Raw genomic sequence first — 16,019 nt, forward strand, 5'->3', positions numbered from 1 at the left:
TTTTTATTGTTAACCCGGGAAGGAAATATTCGTGTACTGTTAAATCAATAAAATAGATTGTTTTATCTTTAAAAACAAAAAAATTACTTTGTTATTAACACAAGTACGCTCTTAAGCAAAATTATACTGACAATTTAACTCATTTGTAATAGATCTTTACATTTTTAAACTATCCTTACACAGTTAGCAAGATATCCAGTATGTCTCATTGTAAACGAAAATTGGTGACGTTTGTGTTAATAAATTTTAATTCTATTAATAGAATTTACAAATATGATATTAGCTAATAATGGGGAAAAAAATCAGACACGTTGAATTAAATTAGAACGCTCCAAAGCTTCAAACATCAGAAGAAGAAGTGTTATTGATAACTGTCGCATGCCGGTTACTGGGTCGTGAAGCTTATCGTAAATAATTGGTTTTCAACTGGAGACCTTTATAGGATTAACGTAACAAATGTTATTCTTGTGTCTGAGGGAAAATTTACAGATGTTCTTTACAAAATTATCTTATCAAGAGCATTTAGTTTTTCGACTTTTCAAAATAAAATACAGCGTATTAATTGAAAAAAATAGTGTAATTTCTAATAAAGGTAATAATTAAGATATAAAATAACTTACTTTTCTTCTTAACATGAACATTTTACATAATTCCTTATTTCTAGAAACAACGTACTAATCAATAAAGCTAGTTATCCAAAATTATTGTATTAAAATCATTTTACGTGCTGAATACATTTTTCATTATTGGAATGCTAAACTAGAACATGCCCGTGTGTTTAGAAAAAAAAACTGATTTTGAACGAAAAGTATTAGAGTATACTTTAAAAATATCCCGTTCGAAAGAAAAGTAGATTTTATATGTAACCGTTAATTTTCAATTTCAAACTGGAGATGTATTATTAGTTTAAATAATTAAAATGCACAACATTAATGAAGCAGTAACTCTTAATATTTCATGCTAATCATTAAGTAGTCACTTACATAAATGTGAAATATTACAACAGAAATATTATTATAAGAATATATATTTATTTCTCGTAATCTAGTTAGGAATAATTAATCTGAAATTAAGTTCAACCTTCTATAACTTTAAATGACCACGATCTTCAAACTATAATAGTTATCGAAATTTTATTAAGAATAAATGTTGGTTAAACTAGCGTAAACATTTTTGTGAAAAGTGTTAATTTAGATTTATGTTACGAAATATTCCGGAGAGTTTAGCGTAATTAAAAAAGACTGCCATATTATAAAGTTTTATTAGTTAAGATTGGCTAACACACTTGACTAGGCTATAAGTAAATACTACCTGTTTAGCAAGTTTAGTCTGAGTCTGTTAAGAACCACGGTACTGATCATTTTTACAATTATTCTAAATTGTTGTATAATACTTTAAACTAACCCCGCTTTCTGGTATATTACGAAATATCAAAAATATCTCTAAAGAAAGATAATTGTACATGACCTGAGAATTCAAAAGCACTCTTTTTGCGCTATAATACTTAATAACTTATATATAACATCATTCTTCTTCAAAGTTTAAGTGGCCGTCATCTGGCAAGGGAAATAAAAAAAATGTACACTTAATGTGCACATTTTAGTTAAATATAAAACTTTAAGGCAGTTATCGTATTCGTCAGCTTGCATTATATTGCATAAACACATACACACACGGGCGCGCGCGTAATGCCTACATTTTCTGATTATATCGGTTTTGGAATTTAAATGTTTAATCAAAGAAAATGCATAACATTTTCCGTAATTTTTGTCATAAGAGCGATTGCAATAGATATATTGGTATGATCTCAACTAATAGATATTTGACGGTTAAATAATATATAATCCAATATATTCGAACCTTCTAAACATATTTCAACTATAAGATTCTTTATGCTCTGGTCTGTTATACTTAGTCAGTGACAAATTTACAAGATTAATGCAGGGAGTACTGGTTTAAAGATAAGTATAAATAGAGATTTATTAGATCACTGTAATCAGTAAATACGCGCACGTATAAAGGAGGTAATGGCAACGGTAACTGGTAAACAGGTTGTGGTTGTCTGGTATATTGAAAGTAATGGCTGCAATAACGACGGGCTCGGAGGCGCTAACTTAGACTTATGTCCGATAGAGAGCGCACGACTGCCACCTATGTTGCCATACTTACCGCTAGTTCTGGCGTGTAGTGACATGAGCGGGCCTTTGACCTTCATATTTAGATTACTAAACTCTCGATTGCTTGGAGTTTATTGTTTGTTACATATATTTGTTTCTGCAACTCTGCAACTCTTCTTGTATTTCCGTATAATTAACTCATGTGTGTACAAGTACTATAAGAACACTATATTAAACGTGTTTTTGTATATTTTTCAAGCAAGTGAAACTGATGACATGAAAATCTCTCATACATTCCTATGATTCGTTAAGTTTCCATATTTTATTCTGGATTTCAGGAAAAACGTTTTTCTGGCTATTAGGATTTAAAGTATAATAAATTTATATAAAATGCCAATTAAACTTTTTAGTTTAAAAAGAAACTAAATTTCAAATGCACTCCCTGATATATCTGGGTAGTTCATTTAATAACGTTTAAGGCTAGATATATATTAGGCTAGAAGGCAAAATTTCGAATAACATTTTTGGATACTTAAATAATATTTTTTTATTTATTTTTCTACCTCGACAGCTATTAGTTAGTCCTGAATGACTAACCTTTGCTACAAAAAGATTAGTCAGGGCGTCTGGACGTAATTAGATGGAGACACTACCTCCCGTCCTTCCTTCCTCCTCCCTTTACTGACCGGTGTTGTTAGTAGCTTTATAGACGTTCATGGTGGATGATAACATAGATATGCTTACTTATATTAAGTTTGTAAACTAAGATTATTTTAATATCCGCATCTTGATTTGAAGTGTCTTTCACAATATGACGAGTTATTTACTATAATTGGTTTTAAACAATTTTCTCTTTTTTATTATTATAAGTTATTTGTGTTCTGTATTCTTTTAATATTTCATCTATTTGTCATCATCAAATAGGTAAAACATATAAAGTGTTGTATAATTAACAAAATAAATAAATATATAAACACAATAAATTTTAGTGTCAACTAGCTGATCATTATTTAGCACATGCAAAAACTTCTTTTTTTATTTATTCCTCTGTAAAAAGTTAATAAATCCAAATTATAAAATGTATATATGAAATTTTATCAATAGCTAATATTATAAGTTTATAGATAAAAACGCAATATGTAGGAAGAAATAAACGTTACTGTAAAAGTTACTATACACCTCTCGAAACAAGTCTAAATTATAATATGTGCTATATTGAACATACATTTAAACAACAAAATATCTCTTATTCAGTAAAAACAGCAATTTTGACTTCAGCACTAACCGATGTGTTTATGCAATAGTGTCCAGTAGAATTTTGTAACATACCTTCTGATAAATTCCATATTCCTTTTAAGAATAACAATTATTAAATATTTTTTCGGGCCAATTTATTTTGAAAAACTAACTTATAATCTCTAATTTTTACTGATATCTAATTTTTTTGGATGATATTTGTAGGCATATAGTTTAGGATATATATTCTTTATATTTAAATTATGTCTCATTTTTATGACCATTTCATAACTAAGCTATGATGTGTTGAAGTGTGGAGGAACACGAACAAACCAACAAGATTAGAGATAACAACGAATTATGGCCTTATAAGTTTATACTTTTGAAGTCTTTTATCTATAATTAAAATTCCACTGAACAAAATTAATACCAGTTTTTACAGTAAACAAAGAACTGAAACTGACTAACCAGACATAGAAAATTGCAAACAGAATTAGCTATGGGAACATTGGTTTTTCAACAGGTGTCTTTGCCTACATTTTACAAATAGAAAAACCATTCACTATAATAAGCTGATAAATAGGTTCATAACAATGTATAAAATAGCTAACAATTAAATTGAAGTATAAGTATATTACTAAAAAAAATCACCCTGTATAAGTAAATTCCCAATAATATATGCTAAAAAAGTTGTCTATAGAAGTTTGAGGATTGATGGCAAGTCTAGATGAAGCGCCTAGAGAGAGTCGACCAGCAATGCTTTGAGGCGTCTCAGGTTTTGAAGTGAAGGGAGGCCCTCTCGGGAAAACCATGCCCTGACGTGGCCCCACTCTAAGGAATAAGCCGATTAAAAGAGGTCCCGGCTGCTTGTACCACACAGAGCCGGCGTAGGTGATGTACGGCCATATGATCAAGGTATAAAGGAGCAGCTTGGTGAAGGTGGTAAGCAGCGAGGTGGAGCAAGAGACGAAAGCCACCCTGGTCAGCACCATCCCGAATTACCTTGTAGACGTAGTCCATCGGAGTCTGTCACTCTGAATAGTCAGGACTTCCAGGATTTACGTAGTTGCCATTTTGTTCTTTATAAATATAATCATTTAACTGATTGGGCTCGTACGTAATACAGCCTTATTATAGATAATGTTATTAGTCAATTTCATTACAATTTATCAATAAAAGAAAAATTTACTTTAGATGTAGAAGTTTCGAAGACGTGAAAGATTGATTGTAGGCCCTACTTTAGCTGATGCATATCTTCATTTGATATATTAATTGATTATTTAAGTTAATAAACATCATTTAACTTAAATAATCAATATTACCCTTCTTAATAAATTATGTAAGTTCTAATAGTTTTGAATACATAAGCAAAGATAAAACAAAAAAGAATCATTGGGAACTTCACAAAATATTTGTGGAAATCCCCACAATATTATCTAAGCAAAACTATTCGACCAATCCTGATAACATTTGTAAATATTACAAAGCTCTTGATCTAGTATTCTAAGTGTTGTTGTGTAACAGCTGAGTAGAATCGTCCTGGTCGTATAATATTCTTTTATCAGTGGTCTAACATCTATGATTATACGAAAAGGATTATTAGAAATTAATACTAGAGTGAAATTACACGTAATGAAGGAACATCCCGCTGCTGTTATCTTAGCTCATGATGTTCGTTCAAATTACTCCTCAGTTGATTTCTTGTTTATAGGCCCTTGAGAACAATTACCATATTGTAGTTTGGTGGTGGTTTCCATCTCTCCAGTGTATCTATATTGTTTAATGAACGAAACCCATTTCTATAAAATACGATCACACGTCAACTGATTTTGCTTTATAAAAACCTATACCAAACACCTCTTAAGAGAAGGCATAGCTAAATCTAGTCAATCTCCATTGAGAGCCCAGGCTTTAGTTACATTAAACCCCAACTACTCGTACAAGAAAAGAATTGTTGTTGATCACTTGTAAACACTCAATCGCTATACCTTACAGTGCATATAAATGTGCAACCTGACTTGCTTACTCAACTGGAGGAAGGTAAGACTTTAATTCCACCTCCCATTTTGATCGAAACTTTTGAGCCAACTGAATCTAATTCTGATGGATTGAGAAGAAGCACTCTGGATAAAATTCCCCCCACTTCTTTGACCACTACTTTCTAAAGTAAATAACAGCATTTTATATACAAGATACTAGTGTTTTAATGTTCTTAATGTTGTGCAATGTTCTTTTATATGATTATATATGTGCTTTTTGGATAATAATTTAAAAGGGGAGAAGGAAGTAATTGGAAAATATACATTTTGGATGAGCTGATGAAGTCGGAAAGACTGAGGGCGAGCAGGTACCTGTTATTTAATGTTGAGACCGGAGCTGAAGAAGATTGGGGCTGTGAGTAGCAGGGAAACGGCCCAAGAATATTCATGAGGAAGATTTTAAGTAGCCATACCTGAACCACACCTACCACTTGTATTGTGTGCTACACCTCATACACACTGAAAACTTTCTAAACTAATTTGTGTTAGTACTTCGTGTCGGAACTTATGAAAATAGATCCATAGCATATTATCTTTTTATGAAATATTACGTTCTTCGTCTACTTAATTTTACCCTGCGTTAAAGCAAATTAAATAATTTTTTGTCGTAAAACCACATGGTCAGCCAATTTAACCACTTTAACAGAGAGTTCACAGAAAGAACATGTACCAAAAAGTACAGGTAAGAGCAACATTTATAAATTGTTACACATATTTTTGATTATTATGACTTATTTTCATAAGCTATCTTTGTATCAGAATTTTGTACAGAAAATAAATTTATAAAGCGATGCATGTGTTATACTACACCATAAGAGTTCATAAAAACTAGCTGGATATTGAACTCATTGTGTAGTTGTTAAATAAAACGGTGGCAAAATGATAAAGCTGCATCCACATATTTTGTATTGTTTAAACTTAATACAGATGCAAATGGACTATAGGTGTAAATATAAATTGAAATTCGGATTGAAACACCGTACTGTATATTTTTAATGTAAATTTACCTGTATCATGCATTAATCACTTAATATAAGAGCTTGTTTTACGCTTTAACATTCAACATGTAAATTTATATTCATACTGAATTTAGTAATGGCAAGAAAACCATTACTATACCACCTAAATAATAATTTTATATCGTACGAAAAACTGGATATGTGTCTTACTTGTTTACTAGAAACGTTGCTTTTTGAAGTCAAGTAAAATAGTAATATATTGCTGGCTCAAGAGTATATTAGCCATTTCAAGAATTTTGCTTCAATAGATTTTGTTATTCTACCTTCTCATAACGCCCCTAGAACTACTTTTTTCCATTTAAAAACCTCATATAATAAAGAAAGTAGATGGTTTAACGTAGATTACTGAGGAACGTTATGTGCGTTTAAGTATGTATTACTTGAACGTACGTACATCACGAGTAACATCAACACAATAAATTAAAAGTAAAATTTACTCCAATCGTGAAATGGAATGTTTAGCTTAGAAATAGTGTCTTATAATTTCTCAGAACCAGCAATAATCATATTGAATGACACCAATCTTTTTTAGTTATTTTACTAGATATATCTTCTATCATGTTCGTAGCCTGAATGTTAGAGAATCCTATCAGTAACTCGAGGGACTAGAAATGGTTATTATCCTGAATCACATGACATATACATAATGAACTGATAAATGGCTTTTAAATTAAATGAAGCATCATTTCTATAAATGCAACATTAAGCTTTGTTGTAGCGCGGTTCCTCAGTGGGATTTAGCCGAGTGTCTACTCATCGTAATATCTTGATAATAAAATTTCAATATATTTACAATTACATATATATATATATATATATATATATGAAAAGAGCGAAGCTTGTTACGCGACATATTATCTAAAGGCTATTTTATAAGCAATATTTAATTCTTGAACTGTGTATTAACATTAACTTTCTGGGCAAGTCACCGTCACAGAGAGAATAGTAAAAGATTTACTGTCTTTAAAAAATCTCAAATTGAGGATAATAAAGTAAGTGAGGAAGACTCATTTATTTAAAAGTGTATTGTCAACAATAAAAGTTGGTAATGAGATCTGTTCGCCGCTCGTCACTTCTTACCAACCGACAGAGGTAAGCCAAGCTTTTAAGTGAAAGTGCTTTTCTTAGTTCTAAGTTAATTACCCCTTTCACCTATAGAGAGAGTCGCTGTCAAGTTTATTGAGTTAAGTTCATCACTCACAGCGTGTTTGACAGCCACTCTATCTCTAAACTTGTGAAACAATCTCGTTCCCGAAAATCATCAAAGCTCTGGTAATAATATCATAAGTAATTACAACATCCACTTATAAATATGTTATATGTCACATTACAAAAACTTTCAACAAACGAAGTAATTTCATGAATTTGGCTTTTTAAGATAAGACTTATTTTTGTAACGTTTGCACGGAATAGGCTTGAAAAGCATGGTAATAGTACGCCAAATCTATTACGCCTGTTAAGGCTTCGCGAGCTTTCATGCAAAATTTCCAATCTCTAATTTTCTGAAAATGTAGATATCTTGCGAGGAGAGAGAGAAACAATAAATTAAGACAAAAAATACGTTCAGACACATTCCACTGTTGAACTTGCATCGTTGCATGTCACATTCTAATTAACCCATTAAAGCCCAACGGGTCGTTTTCGACCCATCTAAATACGTGTAAACCATTTTGTAGTAAAGCGTACTATTCCGTCTGTGATGTTTTTGTCTGAGAGTGTACTAGTCTATTGACCTTGAGAAAGGGTTTGGGGCCTCTTCCCTCACCCTTACTACTAATCGCAGTCTGCTACGTTGAGAGTTGCACAATACATAATGTCTGCTCCACTTCACAGGTTAGTTTTATACATACCATGTCCTTTTAAAATATATCTAATAAGTGAATATTACTATCAATATATGTAGTAAACAAAATGTTTATTAGTGGGATTCACGAAACTTACGACTTTTTACTATTACATGACAAACTATATTAGTGGGTCGAAAACGACCCGTTGGGACCAAGCCCATGGCATAGGCCTAACCTCAAACCTAGCATTGAATTTTTTTTCAAGTTAGTAAAAAAGTTAGTTTTTGTATAGTAAAAAGCGCACGGTGGTAAATTGAAATCAATATGTATACACATTATACATAAAACATTATAAACATTCATGTTATCTGCTTTTTCAACAGAAAGTGTTTTATTTTATTTTTAACTTTTGGGTTATTTCAGGATCGACAGTCCGCTTACGCTAGCTGAGATCCTAGAAGCCTTGGAAGACACTGCATCAGAATACACCGCAGCTGATATCTATATAAGTCAACAGTCAGACAACATAGTAACTGTCGCTTGGAAAGATAACAGTGTTGTCACACTATTGTCAATTGAGCATGGTGTGGCTCCTCTTGGTGAAGCTAAGAGATATTCAGTGACAGAAAGAAAGAAAGTTTCCATTCCTCAGCCATATCTTATTGCGCAATACAACAGGAATATGTGAGGTGTCGATCTAATGGACAATAATATATTGAACTACAGAATAGGCGTTCGTGGAAAACGGTGGTATATCCCAATCGTTCTCTGGCTTTTTGATGTTGTGATGAGCAACTCTTGGTTTCTGGCTCGCTCTCAAGGAGTTACTTTGGACAGTCTCAGTTTCCGAAGAAGTGTGGTCCAGGCTTTACTTAAAAAATTTGAACGTGCTCCTAAAGCAACTGGCCCTACAAGAGCACTGAAGAGAGCTTCAAACCCACTCTGTAGTGACCATGGACGTCATCTTACAGTGACAGGTCAAAGTAGAAGGAGTGTTGTATGTAAAAATAAAACTGTAAAAGCGTGCAAACGATGTGAGGGTCACTGCATAATACCTGTTTTGCAGATTTCCACAAAGAGTAATCATTTGTGTAATAAACATGTCTTTCAAATGTGTTTGTAAATAAAGTTTTCACTATATACATTTTATTGTGTTTTACTAAGGCCTTACTCCCAACGAGTCGTTAACGACCCATGTTAAAAAAGTACCAAAATGTTTAAAATAAATATTTTTTTGTCATATTAGTGTATATTAGATAAGGAAACATTGTTTTTTTTATAGTGAATAAAGTATTTTGAGAAAAAAAAGTTTTGGGCTTTAATGGGTTAATACGTAGAAATGAGGTTTTATGCCAGATTGAAAGTGTATACATTCTTGTTCTAGTGTATTAAGTTCGTTAAAATAGCAGTGCTCAAATAACAAAAGTTTCTACGCGCTAGGGAAGGTACTTCAACGCAACAGTGGGCTGAAATCAAATCTTGTCACTGACTGAACATTGAACTTCCACTCAATTATTTTAGTTCGTAACATAACGGCATGATTGTATATTTGTTACACTTATAGATATAAATTATTATTTATTTTTAATTGTCCAGGATATTCTTTTGAATTGTGCACCAAATGTTGCGTGAATTATAATTCTCTAGTTGAGAATACCGAATCATATCACAAAGCTTTTTTCGTAGGCTTACGTGTTCGTTAAAAGACTACCGTGCATGTTTTCAGTTATACGTTTTAAGAAATGAAACAAAGATAAAATCTTGGTATATTGGTAATGAAACAAAATGCTAGAATACACCAGTTAGGGTACTTTCATTAATTCTGAAGCAAACTTGCAGCTCCTGTAATGATTGTTAGTAATGTATAAATAAAACAATCCAATAAACAATATTTTAGCGTAATAATTGATAACCTAAATTCAATAATTTCTACTAAATCTTAAATAATGTCATGATGATATTTTTTTTAATTTTATACGATGATTCGCTGTTTAATAAGAGCTGATTCCGTTTTTAGTTTTTAACATTATGAGTGTAAAACGTCATATAATACAAGGATTAGCTGAAATCAAATTCAATCATATTACGTCTTTTCTAACAGTAAGTTCTAAGAGCAACTTGTGTACAAATTAGGTCTACTTTGTTAACTGAAGCAGCAGGCTCTATCATGAAAAACTAAACGAAATGGAGGGCAAAGTTATGGATTCTTTGTATATGAATGTATGGGTAGTAGACTCAATGGGATAAAGATATCATAGACTAGCTCCAAAGTGAATCCAAACAACAAATTTATATCTGATATATCCAAAACATTTACTGTCGATTATGAAGTGAAAATCTTTTATTTATAAATGACATAGGCCTTGGTTAAATATCTTAATTACAAGTGATCGTCGTCACCAACCTTTACTTTGCAATACCTGTATCTAACAGAGCCTCAGCTGTCAGATTTCGAAATATGTTATGTTTGTAGAAACTTAAAATAATTAAGTTTCCTCTTATTTATTTAGGGGTTTTAAATTCATTATAATTATGATATACAGATTATAACCACATGAACTATTAAAACTACTATACTTCATCATTTTACATTTTGATGCAAAATATATTTAACTTTTTATTTTAATTTATTGTGTTGATCAAGTTCCTTTACACCCAATTATAAAGCATTTAAAGCCAATTTAAGAAATTACATTTTTAGAGGATTAGTTTATAAGTGTGCTGAATTCCTATACTGAACATAAAGCATCCTAGAAATCAATCTTATCAATGTAAGAATAAAGTGCCATGCAATATTTAAAACCTAAAAATTCTCTTTCTCGACATATCATACTACATAAAGTATTTTGAATTTAATTAATTAAAGTGAGTTTAATTAACACTGCTTCAAATAACAATAGTGTACAAACCATCCAAGTAACATGTACCATTACTGTATTCAGTGCTCCTCACATAAATATGGAGCTTCATACATAATTTCGAGTTTATAGGTAAGCTTGTGTTTGAGTTATGTTGCGGACAGACAGAGAGACACAAATTACACTTAACCAACGCTCAATTTATAATAACATTTGTAGAAATGCAGAAACAATTATTAAATTAAGTAATTATAAAGTAGAACATATCCTTGCGTGATATTACTTCTACGTGTATTGTAAATTTAAATTGTATAATTATTATTTCATTTATCATTTGACATGATAGATTTTACTATGGTTTTTGCGAGTTTTGTATATAGTTGATTAATACGTAGTAATCACAATGAGATTTGTTCTAAACCCTACTCTCATACAAGAAAAATGCTATTGTTGTTTTTCGCTGTTTGTACAGGGTATACTTTTTTAAATAAATTACTTCACAACCTAATATATTGCAGAAAATTTATTACTTTCTCTTTAACAGACAATTTTACCAACACAAATACAATCAGGTGTATTTTACATGCCATATTGTAATTTATACATATCAGTTAACAGAGTTATTTCAATTTACATATTTTACTTTATTCATATTATAGTTCAGTGAGGTGTATTATAACATGCAAGCTGTCGTTTCGCAAATAATGTTTTGTCACTCAATCTCACTTTCAGCAACAATAAAATTATCCAGTAATATAGAACATTAGTGATATATGTACATCAGTGTTTTAAAAACTAGTTAACAATAAAAAGCAACAACATTGTCATTAGCAAGTACACGTTAAATGATCTATCAACTCATTAATAATTTATTAGTTGTATTCTTATAAATTGACTTTATAACAAAATCTTACCACAAAATATAATTAAACATAAGTACAAATTGTCCACAAATTTTAAATTTAGGATAATTACACAAATTTAAATATATTTGGACTATTTTAGGTTTCCTCCATTATAAGGAGAGCTTCTTATTCAATGAAATATAGATTAGTTAATATTTTAACATGAAAAACTATTATGTAACATCAATCCAACGTAGACGTTCAACAGTGCACTTCTTGACATAAACATTGTTAAAGAAAGAATAAAATGTTATGAGTGGGTTTAAATCTTCTACAACAAATTGTGGAACAATTGAAAGTTATAAACATTTTAAGAATGGTGATTATACTTACGAAAATTACACCTGCATTGCCAAACAACTTACGCCAATGATATGTAATACCTTGTGTTTAAAACAGTAAAATCATGTTTTATACGTCATATAATCGCAAGTTTTAAATTTATTTTACGAATTTTTGTAATTTTTATTAAAATATACAGGGAAATGAACATATTATTCAATATAAAGATTTCTACAACTATTAAACCAAATAATAAGGTAATACCAGGAATTTAATTGCTTTGTATTTTAGCCTATTATTCATGTATAAAATTTTTTACATATAGCCTACTAAAATGTAATATTTGCTTAAATTATAACAAATTAATGTTCATTTCAATATACAAATATACAGAACTTTCAATACTCTTTCAATAATATAATATAGATGTAGTTTAAAATCATTGTAACAAATTACTGAGCAATTATCAAAATATTGTAGTATTGTATAGAGCAGGTATATGGTTCAATGTCTAGTCATTTTTAGACTAATACATTGGAACATTACTTTAGGTATTTCTTAATGGAATGTACTATTGTGATACTCGAAAAATAGCCGTTTTTAATAAGATGCAAATTACAACTGAACCAAAACCCAAACTACCTTACTAAGACGTGTTGTTCGAGATTTTTCAAAAGGCATATTTATTGATCTAAAGGAATAAAAATCAATACGAAGCAAACTTCAAACATAAAACACCTCCATCTATATATATATAAATTAATAATATATATTATGTATATGTGTGTGTGTGTGTGTGTGTGTGTGTGTGTGTGTGTGTGTGTGTGTGTGTGTGTTTGCCGAGAATAAATTACAACACATTTGAAGATATTTACATTAAGAGGAGTATATATGTTTTCCATTTCTTTCTATTTCATTACAAAGTTAGATAGAACAATATATACTCTGGATGTAATTAAATACACCTAAAGGTTTACTTGAATTTAAGTATGATTTACCAATCAGGTCGTACATTTTCAAAACTGATAGCGTTAAGCTTTCTTCGGACGCTCAATTGTTCATATTTACAAATAATCTCACATTTATTTCTTTTATGTAGTTGCTATAGATGGATGAAGGTCTAAAAGGATTTGTAATGTTTCTTGCATATGCAGACAATAGCTGATAAAAAATCGTGTTATAGTATTTTTAAGGTTTTCATATTTTATTATAATTGTAAATTACCTATCGGGAATAATACCAAGTATTACAATATTTAACATCATTCTCTTAAAGTTTATTGAGTAAAATTTGGGCGAGTAATAGTTGAAGGGCCATTGAACATCGACAGAAACAGAAGTTGAAATTCGCGAAAAGAAGTTCAAGAGAAGAATAATAAACAATAGGAAACTTCTGGGAGTGGGAAACAGTCAACATAGTGATGATTGCTGTCTTGGTGCATTTTTTTCAATAGTATAGTATTCGGTAACATTTAATCTAGATGCACCTCAAGTAGTTTTTTATCAACTTTAGGTAGGCTATACATTGTAACAAGTGATAGAGATACATATTGATCATTCCTGAATCTCCTGCATTACATGGTGCGTAAAATCTTACATTTCTAAAGTTTGTTTACAATTTAACCTTATCGAATATGAGTTAAATTTTTTTTATTTATCACACTTTTATTTCATTCTTACCACAAATCTATAAAATAAATTGATTCAAAAGAGCATTAAGATACTGTCAATCAAAAATTTCAAGTCAGTAGGCCAAATTAATTCAGAAATGCCTTAGTACTTAAATGCTAGATGGCCATCCATACAAATAACATCTCATGAATAAAAGGTGTAATTATATTCCCCTTAACTTTTACGATTTATAAAATAGCTTATCTAATAGCAAATTATTATAACAGTATTCTTTTGATATATTTGTGGACAAATTAAACGAAGAATATTAAACAAAGAGAATATATCTGGGTGATCGGAAGTTTTATTTGTATTGTACAAATTAAGATATTTTAATTTTAAACTACATCTGTAATTTTCAACCATCATACCATTTATTTCTCACAACGTGTAAAATACAGGTGTTTTTGTATCTATTTTTCATATCAACTTCAATTATTTATGTAAATACATCATCAAACACGCTCAGTGTCAAACAAAATTATCCAATTGACCAAAATGTTAATGATGTGTAATGGTTTTTTCAAATAAAGCAACAATACATAATTTTCCTATGGAAAAATTTTAAATACATCTATGATAATAGTGGGACTAGCTTCAAAATAATATAACTCAGAAAATATTTGTGTGTATTTCATAACTAAAAGTAGATACTTTTATTTCATACACAAGATACTTTTAGTTTTATAAAAAAAATTGTGTTAATATTTTTCTGAAAATAATTTAATATTATTATTGTGTCGGTGAAAATATAGAAATTATTTTATTTCAGACCTAAGTTTCATATGGTACAAGAAGGATTTTTAAATTATAACACATTTACAAAATAAATATTTTCTTCACCTATTCGTAAATAATATTACATACTCAGAATTTGTGTGTTCAAATTATAGTACAAAAACACAAAAAATATCTACGTTACTGAGTAAAATAATTACAAATAATAAAATATTATAGAATTACGTATAAAATATCAGTACTTTTATACCAAACATAAAGAATGTTTTTCAAAAGTCACGAGGATTAAAGGTACTTGTGTTGTTTAATGTATTTAATGAAAATATTGGTAAATGAACTATTATTATAACTTTATCTACTACAATGAATATATCCAAATATTATAGGACAAAATGTGATTTTTTATCAATTAACTACATGAAAAAAATAATTTCGAATTTTTACGAGTACTCAACTGTGTGTTTTTAAACAAACCAAATGTATAAGGCAATACGAATAATGTTAAAATATTGGGTATTAGCAAAAAATCACTGATTATATACATTATTTACAGTTTATGTACAAATAAACAATGTACAAATTGATCACAAGACTTAGTATCTAATCGGAAATCTAAAGACATCAGTAACACGAAGATGTGATTAAAGATACAGCGGCAAGGTGCAGGAGTAGTCTCCAGTAGACGGCTCTTGTCATGTGTCCACAATCTGTACGAACATAATATTGCACGTTTATCAGTGAATTAATATATATTTTAAAAGTTAGACATAACCTAAAATGGTATATGTTTACTACTTTCTGCATACTGAAACATGAAATACAGTATCAATAAACGTAAGTATTTCAACAATTTCCTTACATTAAAAATTTCCTAACATTTGTCAGTCTAATAAAACGTTGCATAAATTTCTTACAATTTTAACATTATAATGGTAAACCTAAATGGGTAGAAATATTTATCTGCTCCACAAGTTCATACTTACCAAAAGTGAATAATATGTGTTGAGAGTTTTTCTTAGTTACAATTTAAAACTTTTTTCGCGATCCAATTTTACGTTACATGTAGAGTAACAGGTTATTTCGCATTTGACTTGAGACTTTAATTGGTCTTTAAAAAACATTATAATATAAAATATGCCACTTTTCCCTTTTTGTGCATTTATGTTTTTTTAACATAACCAACATTCTAATAAATTTAAAAAATATGACGTTTGGAAAGTTTTATACAAATTCTAAATCAATTTCAAGGTAAATGATTTTGTGCACATTATTTGAATGTAAAAAATTAGCTATTCACTTTCCTCTGTGCACCTTTAAGAACAACATTCCGCAACAACGCCAGTCTCGGTTATCTTAAAATTGCAAGAC

The 16,019-nt window shown here is 29.9% G+C and overlaps 1 protein-coding gene across 1 annotated transcript in view; it reads right to left on the minus strand.

The window, feature by feature from the left end:
* Positions 1-11,564: 11,564 nt before the first annotated feature.
* The window catches only part of LOC124355871 (lachesin-like), a 64,110-nt gene continuing 59,655 nt past the window's right edge, over positions 11,565-16,019 (minus strand). Inside the window, exon 9 of the mRNA XM_046807026.1 lies at positions 11,565-15,358. Coding sequence (XP_046662982.1) covers positions 15,273-15,358 — 86 coding nt within the window. The 3' untranslated portion in view covers positions 11,565-15,272. The remainder of the gene's footprint in view (positions 15,359-16,019) is intronic.

The sequence above is a fragment of the Homalodisca vitripennis genome, chromosome 2 (genome assembly GCF_021130785.1).
Source record: "Homalodisca vitripennis isolate AUS2020 chromosome 2, UT_GWSS_2.1, whole genome shotgun sequence".
Lineage (NCBI taxonomy): Eukaryota > Metazoa > Arthropoda > Insecta > Hemiptera > Cicadellidae > Homalodisca > Homalodisca vitripennis.